The sequence below is a fragment of the Vidua chalybeata genome, chromosome 1, assembly GCF_026979565.1.
Source record: "Vidua chalybeata isolate OUT-0048 chromosome 1, bVidCha1 merged haplotype, whole genome shotgun sequence".
NCBI lineage: Eukaryota > Metazoa > Chordata > Aves > Passeriformes > Viduidae > Vidua > Vidua chalybeata.
The window spans coordinates 52,169,147-52,184,478 of record NC_071530.1 but is presented as its reverse complement, the minus strand read 5'-3'; the positions used below and the strand labels follow the sequence as shown (position 1 = coordinate 52,184,478).

The following is a 15,332-nucleotide window of genomic DNA, read 5'->3' as shown; positions in this document are numbered from 1 at the left end:
TGTGTCTTAGGTTTTGCAATTGTTCGCATGGGCAGTTTGGGATGGGACTGGAAATTGTTTGGGATTGGGGTGTTTTTTTGTTAGTTTGGGGTGTTTTGCTTATTCCTCAACTTGCTTGATGATGGGAAATTCTCTACCTGATGGCACAGTAAAAATCTCTTGTCGTAGTCAGAGGAAACCATGGCAGTGCCTTCATCTGTTCTGCACCCTTCTGAGTGTTTTTCTCCCTAAATGTCCTCCCCAGAACTTGTCAGGCAGTGCTGATGTGAAGCAGTGGCTTCTTCTGAGTAACCTTCAGTGTGAGCAGTGAGTCTCTTCCTGGAATTCCTAAGTTGAGTGGCCTCAGCTATCTCATGAGCTTTGTAACTGTGAAGATCTCAAATCTTAACTCATGATAACTGTGAAGATCCAAATCTACCTGATAAGTGGAGTTGACGGTGCTGCTGCTGAGCTTCACTTTTGCTGCCTCATCCTTCCTGATTTAGGCAAGACCTTGTTGAGAAATGGGGGAAAACTGAGGCAGCAAGGCTTCTCAAAGCTTTGAGAAACTGACTGGTCCTGACTTTGGTCTGCCACTGTAAAACAAAGCTCAGTTTCCTGGTAGTTTATTTATTTCAAATTCATAATACCAGCACATACAGGGCATAACACATGACTTCTCTGCAACAGCAACTCTTTTGCAAGATATTTATTTTAGGCTTCTGTTAAACACGTGAATAAGCCAGCAAAAGAAATAAATTACAATTACAACAATAATGAGGTAAATCTTAGAGAGAAAATCGTCTTGAGAGCAACAGTTTAAGTGAAACTGTCACTTGTGACAACTGTGTACATTCACAGACACAGCAGGATGCAATCGACTAATGACTCCTTTGGCTCAATGGGAGGAGGAGATGCAGCTGTCCCTGATTTTTAGCCTTCTTGCACACCAATGCTTTCCACTGTAGAGTGGTAAACGGGAATATTCTGACCATCCTGCAGTTTCACGGTGACATCCTGAAGGCATCAGCTGACACAAACCAAAGAAGATTTTTAACTTGTAGCAATCACTTTTAACATGGTCAAGTCAGTGTAGAAACAGCTGGCTCAGAGGACATAATTCCACACATTCAGTGCTTTTAAAAATTCTCTCAAGTGTTTTAAAACTTGGTTTGTGAGTGCCAGCTTCTGAAAGCTGGTCTCCCTAATGTCGTGGCATAGCCCAGATTTAAAGGTCTGGTATGCATGCTCCTATTCGTTGCAATTCAAATAAAAACCTGCCAGCTCTTCTTAGGACATTCCTTTCCTGACCTGGTGCCTTTTTTCCTCTCCTGCAGGTGCATTCCTTGCTCCACTCCTCTCCAGCCTTGGAGCCAGACAGTGTTGCTAAGGAATTATTCTAGCTTCGAAGAGTTTGAACACTGTGTGATCGCTCAATGTGACTGCTGAAAACCTGACAGGGTACGACAGTGGTTACTCTAAGAAGGAAAATTACATTTGTAGGAGACTGAGGGGGAGCCTGTTCCTTCCTCTAAGCTCTGCTCCAAACCCACTTCTGAGAAACTGCTCATGCTGCTTTTCCAGCTGGAACGGACTATTATTTTGAGGTACTAAAATAGGATATTTTCAAAACCTCCAGGCACTGGCCCAGCTCTGCTTTTGCTGGAGTCAGTGCTGAGTACATACAATTAGGTAATTAGGCTGCTGCACCTCTGTGCAATGGGTCTGCAGTAGGGCTCTGTTCAGCAGCCCTCTGCTCCCACTCCCAATCCAGGCCAAGCAACTGGACTTGGGGGTAACCTGCTCGTTCCCCACAGTGTGGTCTGGGGGCTCAACCCTTCTCTTGGTCACTTCAGGGCAGGCAAGAGTAATTTTGCAGTGCCTTCGCTGCCCTTGCCTCTGGGCACCCTCCCCAACCCTGTACTGCCTGCCTCTGGGTAAATGCCACTTCCTCCTGGACCAAACAAGCTCACAGACTCCAAATTTTTTTTCAGTTGTCTTCTTTTTTATAAAAGAAATAAAAGACTACAGACAGTCTGCACACTCAGAGTCAGATGCATTTCAGTGGCTCTGGTGCCCCAGCTACTCTTGCACAGAGCACTCAACTCCTGGTGCATTTAGCTCTGTCTGTATCAGTGTGAGAGCTGCTCTGGAAAAGCACACATGAACTCTGAAGCATCCCATCAGGATGGCCTGCTTATCTGCTCCTTACTCCCAGCCATTTTACTGTTAGTTCCTAGTAGGATGCAAGGGCACCAAGTCCTGTCTCAGACCCATGTGAAGCTGGGCACAGGACCCGGCACGTGGGTGGATTTGGTGGAGCCTGACAGATTTATCTGCCACAAATCCTTTTCCAAGCAGATGCTTTTTTTTTTTCCTTAGATTTGCAGAAATGTAAAAAGAGCTCACTTTAAAACAAAACTCCAAGAGATGTGTATGCACTGCTGTAGTTTAACATTTTGCAATCTTCAGTTATCTTCACAGTAACTGTGAACGAGGAATAACAGGGAATTTTCGGTAAGGAGGGGCTAAGGAGGAGTGAGGAGATCAGAGCTCAGGCACCAGGAAGTGAGGTGTGCAAGAAATGGGGCTGGGGACCCTTGGGGTTATCCCTGTTTATTAGGGAGGAGGCCAGGTCCAGTACTGAGTTTCTCAAGTCCCAGCCTAGTGCCTTTCTCTTCCTTCCCATACTTACTCAGAAGAGAAATCCAGTAATTTATCCTCATCTAATTATGAATAGAAAACCTCACCATATGGCTGGTGGCAGCTGAGTAAAAGTTTTGTAGCTTTCGGTTTCTAAACAGAGCTAACAGAAGTACCTAACAAGAGGTTTGCATCTAGTAAAACTTTTGAGTTTGTGTAGTAATTCTTTGCTCAGTTCCAAAAACCAGTTTACTGTTGACAAAGGAGGTTTTCAGGCTTCAGTACTATGAAAATGTCAAGACACTTCTATATTATATGGTATCAGAGTACCCTTCTACTATAATGCATCTGTTCTAGCACTTTTTATTAACCATTAGGACCACACTTCTTGGATAGCTTAGAAAAACAAATCCTGTGGTTTTAGCTGACCTTGCACAGCTGCTATATAATGTGTGATTCCCTTACTGCAATCTATAATACCATACCAGAGTTAGGACTGCTGCTCACCAGCCTCTGCACCTCTGTGGGGAGGGTGGGAGGGGACCACACTTTACCTTGGCTCACAGTATTTGGATATGTACTGAGCTACAGTTTGCAGAACACACTTAACATACAGGAATGGCTCATGTTCCTCTTCTATTCACATTCAGAGAGATGGATTCAAAATATTTCTCAACTAACTTACATTTTTGTCCTAATGAAAATAATAACCTTTGACAAGACCTTCAGGCAGGAGTTTCTGCTTGATTTGTGTGCATGACCTCAGCACCACGGATGACTAAAGCAAATATCCTGCTATATTATTTTTTCCTACCACTTTCCCATTTCTCCTGTTACCCCCCCGCAGTACGCACCACTGACGGGAGTGGTCCATCTCTGAGTTAATGTAGAGGTAGCCTGCTGATTTTGCTCCAGAGACCAGTAACTTTATCTGCAAATGTAAAAGCACATTAAAGATTCAGCAAAGCTTATTATGAAACAGACATTTACTCCTTCTAGTCAAAGAGCTCACACCTTTTTAACTTTTAACACTATAATTTTTTTTCTTTTACTGTATTTCAGAATTGGATTGATCTATTCTAACAGCTAACACATGTGCGGCTACACAAGTATGTCTGCTCTGCCATGCATTAATCTCTCTCTGCGAAAGAATGTGCTGTGTTACAGCTGCAACCCCCAGGGAAAACCACTGGCTCCCTGAAATATTTATGAGCAAACACCGTTCCTTACCAGAATGTACGGTCATCCAGAGGTGACCTGAACTGTCAGACCTTCCCATAACCATTACTAGCCTATAGGTTGAAATCCTCTGCATATCAGTCCCTTAACACACACTGAGGCAATGAGATGTTCAGTGATTCTTTTTTTTTCGGTGTCACAAATTTTATCATTTATCTGTTTAACAAACAAAGCTGGAGCTGCAGCAGCAACCATGGCCAATTGCACTGGGTCTAATGTCTGAATAAAAGAAATGTTTCAGGTGTAGCATTTGCTGGTGGTGATGCAATTACAGAGAAAATGCCAGGTGTTTGCCAATAGACCTAGAAGATGGGAATGCTGTGAAGTCAGTAAATCGACCTGTGGTATAATGATGATTAACTAGTTTTTTTAATGAGAACATGAATACTTAGGAGCATGAAAAACTAGAGAAGAAAGTTGGTGATTTGTGTCTCGGGTGAGGTTGGTAGAAGGCAGGGTTTGACTTCACCCTGAGTCACACAAGCGACCAGCATTCTTAAACAGTGACATAGGAAAACACCCGTGGGAAAGGTTATCTTCTTTTCAGTCAATAAATGAGATTGTGTGGGGTTTTGCACAACTTTTTTCCTTAGATATGTTCCCTGGTGGAATCAATAAAACACGGGAAATGTTTTGGTCCAGGGTATCATGTAAGTGCAGCCTGGCTGAAGTGAAATGGAAAGTAATTTTATGTGAGCTGGTTAAAGGTTGGGTTTTTTTTTATCTTACCCTGATAGCCACATTCCTTCATTGTACCATCAGACCAATTCTTGCCCTTGCTTGGTCCCTGGCATTCATAACTACTCACAAGTAAAAGCAAAATTATTCCAGTGTGATGAGTTACCCTAGTGAAGGACCTGGAGAGGTTCCTAGGGGCACTCAGTGTTACTAGCAAAACAAGGGAAGGGCAGCCAGTCCTGGATTAAGGGGTAAAAACACTGATAGAAAGTACTCTTGAGGCATCAATGCCAAGTGGAAGTGGACTTGTGTTTGAAAAGTTTGCCTGGGCCCAGCCCTCAGCTGATACAAGGCAGCCTTGTGCAATACTTGAGCAGCCTGCACAGCATTCTCCAGTCACTGAGTAACTGTCATGCTCAGTCTCAGGCTGGGCAGCTGTTCTCAATGACACAAACTTACAGGTGCTCTTAAAAACGACACCATTTATGCTGTACCACAGCATAGCCTGTAAGAGGCTGTAAAACTGCTCTGAATAAAGCCCTAAAAGCTAGCATGGGACATATCTGGGGGTAAAGGAAGACAGGTGCTATTTTAAAGCTGGATCTGATACATCTCTGAAAATGATTTTGTGGCTTACAGTGTGAGGGGGGAACTGATTGTCTTGAGAGGCTCCTCAGCATTGTGTGATGGGCCCATACAGCACAACATGGAGATGCTGCTCTTGCTGTTTCTTGGCTAGTAGATTTATGCTCTGGAAATCCATTCCTCTTCCAGAACAACTGGTATTCCATCCTGCTTCCTTCCAGTGCCCCCAGATGACTCATGACCTGCTGAAAATCCCCTGGCTGATCTCTTGTCACCTGACATTTCGGGAAGCCACCCTGTGACACTGCCTGCCCAGTGTTACCCGTGCTCTTTCTGTGTCCACACGATTGCTCCCATCTGTCAGGTGGATGTTGTGAACCTTAAGAGGAGGGGCACCCAGGGCTTCCAGGGCATTAGGATTGCTGTTCAGTTGCTCCAAAGCTTGCTGGTAATACTGAGTCCTGTCAAAACTTTCTAGGTGAGAGAAACAGGGTAGTGAGGAGACTGTTCACTTAAAATGAAAACATAAGCTTAAAAAAAAGAAAAAGGCATTTTCTCCAGACTACCACACCCTCCCTGAAATACAGTCCAAAACTATTAATTAGGAGAAATTTGGCTAAAGGAGGAAACACACCCTTACATCAGAGAAGAAAATGTTATTCAGCTCATTAAGTGAAGAGGGCTCTGAACATAGCCTGTTCCATTCTGATCTACAGCTCAGCTTATGGCTGTGTCTCCCCACTTTTCATGCATTTGTAGGTTATCTAAAAGGAAGGGGGAAAAAGGTATAAGGATGAATATCTGAAATGTTCTGATAAAAATGCTTTTTTTTTTTTTTGTCTATTCGAGGTACATAAAATACTTTAAGAATAGAGAATATCTTACAGACATTGAGAGGGGAACAGCTGCTGCTGTGGAACTCTAGCTGTGGTCTTGGTACAGCTTTCCAAGTGGCAGCCATGAAGCTAAAACTCTGCTGACGGATGCCTTAGAAGGGAGGCACTCAGAAGCACCACTCTGATCAAGCAGCCACAACAGCACTGTAGATGGATGCTGCAGTGTTGGCACATGGAGGACAATTGTTGCTCTGTGAAACGCTGTACCGTGGTCACCAATGGACAGGCCACAGCTGAGGAGCTGGAGACTTCCTGGCCTTCCTTATGGAGACAGAGCTTTGCTTATTAACAGTTTTAAGGCTGCCTTGCTGGGGTTTCTAGATCAGCTTAACTTCACTCTTTTGACATCAAGAAGGGCAGAGTTAAGCTAAGAGTTAGTAGTTGTTAAATCCTACTCTGGCAACTTTGCCTTCATCTTTCAAAGGGTTTAAAACAAGGTGTAAGGTTTGTTTCTTGGTCTCTTGCCTGTCAGTATTAATCCTGGAGCATGAGGCAGAAGGATGCTGTCCCTCTCCCTAATTAGAGGCATCCCCTGTGAGCAGGCAGCATCCAGTTGGCATAGAAAAAGTTTTGCTAGGCTGTTACCTGCGTTGGTCCTCCTATGTCCCCCGGCACATCCTAAGGAGCTCCAACCAAAGGGGTTGCAGCATGCCTGCCCTCTAGTACCTATAAATCATGGCAAACAGCCACTCAGACCATGTGAAAAGTATGTTGTGTTCATCCTGCAGGCTAGAGGAGAAATGGATTCTGATTTCCTGGTGTTCCTTGTTAGCATCTCATGCATTGGACATTAAATGCCCAACTAATCCATTTGTCCCCACATCTTTTGTTAGGGGAGCTGAAAGCATGCTGGAGTTGGCTGAGCAGACTGCTTCCATGAGAAGGGTGTGGAGGTGATGAGACTAAGTAGAAATAGGATTACCTGAGTATTTGTACAAGCTTGCACAGAGACCACATGCATGCAAACTTCCTGTTAGCCTGAAGGAAGGGAAGGAATCCTCTCCCACTGCTCCCACCACTATGGAGGCCACTCCCTCCTCACTAGTCCATGTATAGGCCAGTTCTGTGCACTGAGCAGGGACTGGGAAGGCACTGGGATAGCCCCAGGCATGAACCCAGGGAGGAAGGCTCTAAGTGTGGCTCCTGTGTCTGTTTAGAGGATAGAGAAGAACACACTTGGCTGCAGAAAATGTCCTTTCAGCAGCCTGGCTGAGTTATCAGGCAGCTGCTCAGTGGCCACTGAAATTACAAGAGGGCCAGAAGTAGCCATTGCAATGTGTCACTTGACTGCACAGCCAAGGCACGTGGGGAACTAGCCCTCAGGCTTGCTGTGTAGCACAGGGGGTGACTAACAGTGATGAAGCTGAAAATTAAAAAAATGCTAATGTCCTTGTTAAAGCCAGATTCAATATTTTAAAGTGTAAGGATCATATTTCTGTCATGTACTCCAGAGCCTGGGGGCATGAACTGCCTAAAATTAAAGCCTGCTTTCTAGACCTGTCTGATTTGTTATTAATATGTGTAAAATGAAGGGGAGGTTTCAGAGCTTATCCGAGGGCTTGAGAAACAGGCTTGGCTACACTTTTTTCTGGCAGCATCCTTTGGTATCAGAGTAGGTGAAAAGCAATACCATTTGATAGCACCAACAAGGGAGAGGCAAAGGGCCTAGAGGCCTACGGCACCCCCCTGAGAGAGAGGCCAAGCTTATTTCTGCTCTGATGCTAAGTACCTAAAAGCAGTTTTAGAAAAAATAAATATCTATAATTTGGACTAATAATGTGGATTCTTGGCCAAAGACACATAGCAACTAGAAATAAACAACTAGATATAAACAGCAACATCACCTCTCTAGCTTTTCTCTTTGTCCTGGTTTTCTCAGTGCTGACTGCTCTTATCTGTACATCATTCAAGAGAAACTCATGATTTCTTAGCACGTCACAGGTGTGTTGTATTTAAGGTCCAGCACCACACAGAGATTTACAGATAAAACTTCTAGACTTTAACACCTTCTCACAGATGGTCCTCTTTTACTGCCCAGTTACAAAATCTCAGTTAAGAAGCTTTCACTTCACCATCATCCTCAGGAAAGCCCCAAAAACCAGTCTGTCTTCTGACCACAACAGCCTGCTCCCTATGCAATAGGCGCCTCTGGAAATGCAAACAGCAGCTCTTGGGAGAGCAAGACCCTTGAGGATGAAAAAAGTGGAGCCCACAGAGGCAGAACCCAGAAGCTCCTCCCTTAATTTCATCTGCTTTTCACAACTCACATGCTGCTATTTTCCCCACTACACAAAAGCCAGTGAAAGGGGCAGAGGAGAAATAAGGTTGCTAACAACACCAAGATTTACTTTGCATAAGATTATACATCACGATGCATCCCCCGCTGCTGAACAGTCCCATGAAAACAGCCATTTGCTGCAGTTTTCTCAGAGAAGCTGGCATTTTTCCTCCCTGAAAAGAAAAAGAGAAGACAGTTGTTGTAAAAGAAGAAAGCCAAAGGGTTACTTCCCCCCTCCTCCTCTTTCCTAAAAGCTCTTTCCAACCAGACCTGAATGAAAGCGCAGTGCACAGGCACTGAGCTTGCTGGGGCCCCACCATGCACCCAGAAGGAAAAGTGGTGAGAACAGAGCAAACTGGGAACCCAGCTGGTTTGAATGTGTTTATTCAACTTCTTTTAGTGATGCCACCACTTCGCTAATTGCCGAGAAGAAAATGACCTCCCAGGTGCGGCCCGGGGCCAGTGCCGTGGCATTGTGGCGGGGGCTCCCGGTGCCCGTGCGTTTGCTTGCATACTGCGAGCATTCAGGCTCTGGGCATTGGATTTCTCTCTCGAGTAAACTCCTCTAAAGTAAACACGCTCGCGGCAGGGATGGATTTGGCCTTGAGTGGTAAGGGACAGAGCCAAGCCAGCACTGTGCCAGAAAAGATAATGGAGCCAGGGTGTGTGTATTCTCTTGTGTCAATTTTTTTCCCAAGCTGTGGATAAACAGGAAGTCTCTTCCAAGTTGTTTTTCTTCCTTCCTGTAACCCCCCTCCCCCCGCCCAAACGTGCCCTTTTAATGAGTCACAATTTTGACATTTGAATGCATGACCCTGCAGAATAAGAAACACTTCCATAGTTTGGTTAAGAGGGGGACTGAAAAACTGAGCTAATGCTCCTGCCCACAGCAGGTCAGTAGGAGTCAAGCTGAGTTGTTAGTGGGGGTGTAGCACTTTGCTTCAGGCTGTGGCAGGATAGGACTTGAACAAGCATCTGAGTATTGGCTTCTGCTCTTGATTCTCTTGGAGCTGGAATGGGAGGGAGGAATGGTCTTGACAGCAATTTAAAAAAACAGCAAAAAGCTTTTCTTTTTCAATGGGCACACAGACATATGAATAACTGGGGGAGCTGTATGGGACTTCCATCCCAAAGGTTTCACACCCCAATACTTGTCACACGACACTGTGGCTTAAATGCTATGCTCAATGAGAGCTGATTAATAAACCAAGGCCCAAACCAAAATGTAACCAGAAATGTGAACTGGGCAAGACTGTTTGAGCCCTGTTGTGAAAACCACCTCTAGTATCCCTCAGATATGTGTTACTCAGGTATTGTTCAGCTGACAACCACAGTTCAGCAAGGGTGGAGAGACAAGTGTCAGAACTTCTTCCCATGGTGGCCAGGTCAGGGTGACATGGGCAGCCTCCCTCTGCTCACCACTCTGCTGACATGTCCTCATGCTGACACTTGCATGCTCTAAACTGAGGGAAACTCAGACTCCCCAGGGAAATGGTCACAGCACCAAGCCTGAGTTCAAGAAGAGTATGGACAATGCTCTTGGGCACCTGGTGTGATTTTTGGGGTGTTCTGTGTAGGGACACAAATTGGACTCTATGATCATTGTGGGTCCCTTTTAACTTGGCATATTCTATGATTCTACAAAACTATAAATGCAATTCAGATATAAATTTCATCTCCTGCCCTGTTGGCATTAGCACTCATTTGTAACGCGTGCTATTCCTAGGCTGAAGGCTTTCCTTATTAACTAGTTTCCTTGATTTTTAAGAACCCTTAGTATTTAAGTTTACTATTTAAATAATTTCAGATTTGTGGATGGCTAGTAGTGATAGCAACCCAGAGAGGCATATGGATGTTATGCCTATTTTATGCCTCAAAATGCCTAAACTGTGCCATTAGTATCATCAGCTATCATTTCTTTCACTCCTGATCTGTTTGTCTGATGAGTTTTTTCTTCTCGCTTCCCCTGGGGAACTTGAATGGCATAAGAAGTTACAGCAGAGGAAATGTGCAAGTGTGGTTTTACAGAGAAACAGTGGTAGTCATTTCACAAGGCCAGTGAGAACTTCCTGCTTGCCTGCTTGTGTTTGCAACTTTCCTTAAATCCCCGCAAAATCTGATTAATAACCAAGTTTCTTATAAGATTCATCTGACCAGAAGGAAACTCTGACACCAATACCACATAACAGGGGTGGAAAAAAAAAAATCCCATGGTAAATCTGGAGGGATGATCAGATATAACGGTTTGTGACCTGAGGCATTTGTTTTTGTCCCTTTCAAAGTTGTGGCCAGGCGAAATTTGCTTTCTGTGATTAAATTCAGGGTAATTGAATGCAAATGTCTGGGTGTGGGGGGTGCTGCTGGCAGTTTGCTGAGTAAGGGTGGGAAGACAGTGAGCTCTTGCACCAATGAGGTTTTCACTGAGGCTTGGGGGACCTGCCTGGTAAACAGCGGAAATTAGAGGCTCTGCAAACTTTCTGTCAGCGGGTTTGAGGTTTGTTAGGTCTCACACTCTGCTCACACCCAGACAAGGGAGATGGATGGGAAGTAATAAAAGCTTATTGTTGATCACTCACATGCTCACACACACTCTCATCACCACCTCCGCTCCAGTGCTGCAGTGTAGAGACGGTGCCATCTGGCAAGGGAGCTTGGCAGCTGAGCAATGGTGATCCCATTAAGCACTGCTGCCCCATGCAGTACACCTGGCTGCTCCTAAGGTGCTGCCCCTGCCCACAGCTATCTTCTGTTGCTGGTCCTGCTGCGGCAGAGATGTGGAGAGCTGAGGTGCACCCAAATTGTGCACTAAGGTTTCCGTTGCTCATTTTCAGTCACAGTTGAAAGCCCATGGGCTAGACCACCCCATCCCTGTCTAGCACTTGATGCTCTGGTCCCACTTGTTTCTCAGCTGTTTTCCCAAGCCAGTCCTGTGACAGCAGACTGTGGGAAAAGGTTCTGAGCTACACATTTTAACAAGCCTCTCAAGACTGCAAACCCTCTCACTGATCCCACAATTCCTTGCCAGCTTCCAAAACCAAGGACAGAACTGTCTTTGGAGCCCAGAGCATCCCCCACAGAGGGGCTCCTGCTTCTCTTCCCTGTCATCCTGGTTCCTTGTGGAATGGATGCTTGAATATTGCAGCCTTGAGCATCCTTTGGCACACAGCTGCCAACGACTTCTGAATGGTGACAGCTTGCGGAAGACCAAAATATATTAAGGATCTGTTGTCTGCAAGGACTTGTCAGTTGGATTTCTGTCCTACGGCCAACTGCATTTGCTGCTCCATTGGCTGCTCTGCTGAAGTGCCATGGGAGTGGCTCACTAAGGAAGGGAAGCAGAGTCACATTCAGACTCTTGTCCTGAGCCTTTGCAAACATGACATACAGCTTGCAAACTGTAGAGGCTCTCACAGGGAAGGACCAAACCCCCTCCACTTCATTTGCCACAAAGGGATCAACTCTAAGTATTTGACAGAATTTTATACACAAAAAACTGAACCCACAGTTACCACAAAGAGACCTTAAATAGTTTGAAGTAGTGTTCTCAAAACATAACTGTTAAAGAGCACCCTAATAATGGTGATGTTCACTTTGTACCTTGAAAAGAGCAGGATATGGAGGAGAAGGCTTGACTTTGAAGCTAAGTGGGACACAGGCTATTAACAAGATTTAACAAACTCCCAAGGTCACATGTGAAATGGTAGGTTACTGCAACAGTAAAGGCTGTTTTAAATTAGACTTTGTTTTCTCCACAGAGTATCTTCTAAAAATAGGCTGGCTTAAGAGAGTCTCCCTTATTTTGGCAAATTTGGGTTTTCTGTTTGGTCTCTGAAATTTATGTGGCAGAGGTTGGTGTTGGGCACCTCCACCAAAGGCAGGTATTGGAGAAGAAGGACATTTTCATCAACCATAAACATTAATTTTATTTTCCCTCGAATTGAGCAAGGGAGCTGGGGCTGTAGTTTCTATGGGGAAGGCATTTCCTCCTCCTTCTCCTTGTCCTTCTCCTCCTCCTGGTGCTACCAAACTCCACCAGCATTTCCAGCCTCTGGGTTCTACTACAGACCAAACAGCATAATACTGCTCTGACACATGAGAGAAGCAACTTGATCAATGCAAACTCGGTGTGATCACTGCTGCCTATCTCAATCTGGGCCACTGCCTATCCACTGGCCAGGACAATATAGTGCCAACACAAACAACTGAGAGCCTTTAAACCACTTTGAACCACTGCAGTCCTGAGGTGTTGGAATGAAACACTAAATAGGTACAGCAAAAGACTACTATTAAATTAAATTAAAATTTATCAATAGACATGAACCCAGACCTGAGCATCTAACTTCAAGGCTGGAATTGCTGCTGACCCTTCTGTAATAGAACTCTCCCTGGGCTGGTGGGGGTTTTAATTGGCCTTGGGCACAGCTTTTCAGCAAACCACCCAGGAAGTCACAGGAGATGAGGGTAATGTCAGGCAAACCACACACGAGCACACACTTGTATTTCACATTCTTGCTTTCTTGCCCATCCATTGATCTTCTAAGATCCATAAGGCAGGCATCTGGGTGTAAGCCAATTTCTATACTAATAACATGCTAGGACATTTTAGACACATCTTTTTGACATTCACTGTCTACAACATCCCTTCATCATCAGTATTCTCACCAAAAACAGGACAGTACAGCAGAAATGTTCTAACAGGATCTCAGCATATTGTTTTCTCCTTTTTTTCATGGAAATAGCCTCAACATATTATTTACGTCATTTATGAGAGGTAACAGCACAAATTTTTGACCCTGCCAGCATGGTCAGAAACATCAAAGACTTTGCATGTACAGAGTGCCTTCAAGAAGACCTCAGAAACTTGTAGTAAAGTTTGCTTAATTCACAGTCAAACAAAAAGTAGGATTAATACTATTTTTCTTCTTTTTCCCCTCGGTTGTTCTTCAGATGCACTGAAAACAGATATTCTAGCATTTAGGCAGGTAAAAGATCTTTTTAGACAGCTTTGAAATAGTCTCTTCTGGGATCTCCTTGTGGATCAGTTCCTAGATCTGTGTTGCTGGCCCTCATCAGAATGCTTTAAGGGGCCCACTCTACATATGAAAAATACTACTGGCAAGAAAGCCAAGAAAGACTGTTATTTTCTGCCTTTGCTACTAACTAATTAACAAGGCAAGAGAAAGTAGTCAATAAAGTGATTAAGGACTGTAAACAGTCACCTCACTCTTGTATCACTTCTCCTGCAGCACACACTACAAAGCAGTTGGCCGCCTCAATCAGCACAAAAATTGCATGATGCCTTCAGATATCTTAGTTTCATTTCATTTTTTTCCTCTCTTGGGCACTCTTATTTTCATGTTTCTATTCTATTTACAGAATAGAATTTCTGTTCTGCTGTCACAGACAACTTCCCTTGGTGCTCTTAAGCTGTCTCATCCAGTGGGCTCACCTGCACTGCATTTCTCTTCCTCCTGCCCGACCACCTTCACCCCTCTATGTGCCCTCTTCCCTGAAGAATATTGCATCAACACCCTGGTGCTGAGCAGACAGAAGCAGTGGGGCCACCATTCCTATTGTCCAAGGACTCCTATTGTCTCCTGCTGTCCCTCAGTTTATCCCTCTGTGAATAGAGCCTGTCCTCCTAACTGTGGGTAACAAAGGCAGGTGTCAAAATCCTTTATTGGTTTTCTCTATGTTGGAAAGATGCTACAGCCTAGTTTGTTCAGTCTTTTTGTAGGCCAGGCCCATGTGCCAGCAGTTCAACAGCTTGCTCCAGATCACTCTCCAACACAACTAGAGCTGCCCGTACTTTGTACTGAAATACAAGGGATATATTGCAGAAAAAAGGCACAACCAGGGTGTATTATTAGAGAACCAGGATAATTATGCCTACAGTGTGACCCATTTTTGCTGCTATTGGTGGATGGCATTATAAGTTAATGCCTAATAATCTGTCATTAACATCCCTAATTGTATGTTTCTGTAATTGGACACCATGGAGGGGGGAAGAAGGTGTGAATGTTCATCTTTTGCATTTTAGAGGTGAATTTCAAAGGATTTAAGAGTAAGAATTCATAAGTAGGGTAAATGAAAAAGTTGCATCCAAGGTGCAAGAAGAAAATATCAGTGGTGTTTACAGGTTTAACAGTGAGTGGTTTACCTGAGAAAGCTGTGGGACAGCTTTTTGACTTCCTTGTTGCTGGGAGTGAGGTCATGAGTGCTGCAATCCAAGGTTCAAAAGAATTGTTTTATGCTGTGCCCTTGCCTCTGCACAGCCTGCAACACAGGCCAACTTCCAAATGGGCATGTTAAAACAAAAGAATAATATAAAGAAATAGCAAATAGACTCCTTTGACTGTCTCGTGCTGTCATGATGAGAGGGAATAACACTCTGTGCTTAGCAGAAAGTGACTGTCAAGCCAGTGAGGTTTTCAGTTTGATGTGTGTTTCCCATATATAATTGCCTAGAATAAGTTCACTAAACCTGAAAGGTGTAAGGGACCAGGGAAGAGTAAAAAATCATTTCTTATGGAAAGACTTTGCAATTACTTCTATGCAGTGGTAATTACTTATCTTTCTTAGCAGTTTGTGGACATTAATCTATGTCCAATACACTCATTAGGCTGAAGACATTGACAAAATCTCAAAGCCAAAACAAATATCCAATCTAGCTTTAAGTCAATTTACTAAATCCTGAGATGTGTGAAAGAATCAAAAACCACCAGGAATCTGTGATAACTTTATTGGCTAACAGGTTACATTTTACCTTGTAAAAGAAAATGGTCTCAGAACTTCACACAAGTATTGCAGATGTCATTGGCTAGAACTCCATATGGCTATGTTAAAAACCTGGAGGTTTACCAACTCCAATTGTGGTAAGGCTTATGCTTGTCTGTAGTCTTTCTGACTTCAACAGTATCATCCACATGCCCACATTGAACAGGCATGCAGTAGACAGTGACCTAAAGGTACTGAATGTCATGGGAGGCAGACACAGGGGAAAAATGTTTAAAGCAGGAATATAGTGTACATCA

The 15,332-nt window shown here is 44.1% G+C and overlaps 1 protein-coding gene across 3 annotated transcripts in view; it reads right to left on the bottom strand.

The window, feature by feature from the left end:
- Window positions 1-634: 634 nt before the first annotated feature.
- Window positions 635-15,332, bottom strand: part of LOC128783441 (uncharacterized) — a 53,135-nt gene continuing 38,437 nt past the window's right edge. For 2 of the 3 annotated variants that reach the window (XM_053934137.1, XM_053934151.1), the window contains 5 exons: window positions 8,369-8,471; window positions 5,447-5,598; window positions 5,177-5,369; window positions 3,477-3,553; window positions 635-1,009 (listed from right to left, as the gene is read on the bottom strand). In XM_053934137.1, the coding sequence (XP_053790112.1) occupies window positions 3,504-3,553; window positions 5,177-5,369; window positions 5,447-5,598; window positions 8,369-8,471 (498 nt within the window). In that variant the 3' untranslated portion in view covers window positions 635-1,009; window positions 3,477-3,503. The remainder of the gene's footprint in view (window positions 1,010-3,476; window positions 3,554-5,176; window positions 5,370-5,446; window positions 5,599-8,368; window positions 8,472-15,332) is intronic. The other variant, XM_053934145.1, reaches the window with a different exon arrangement.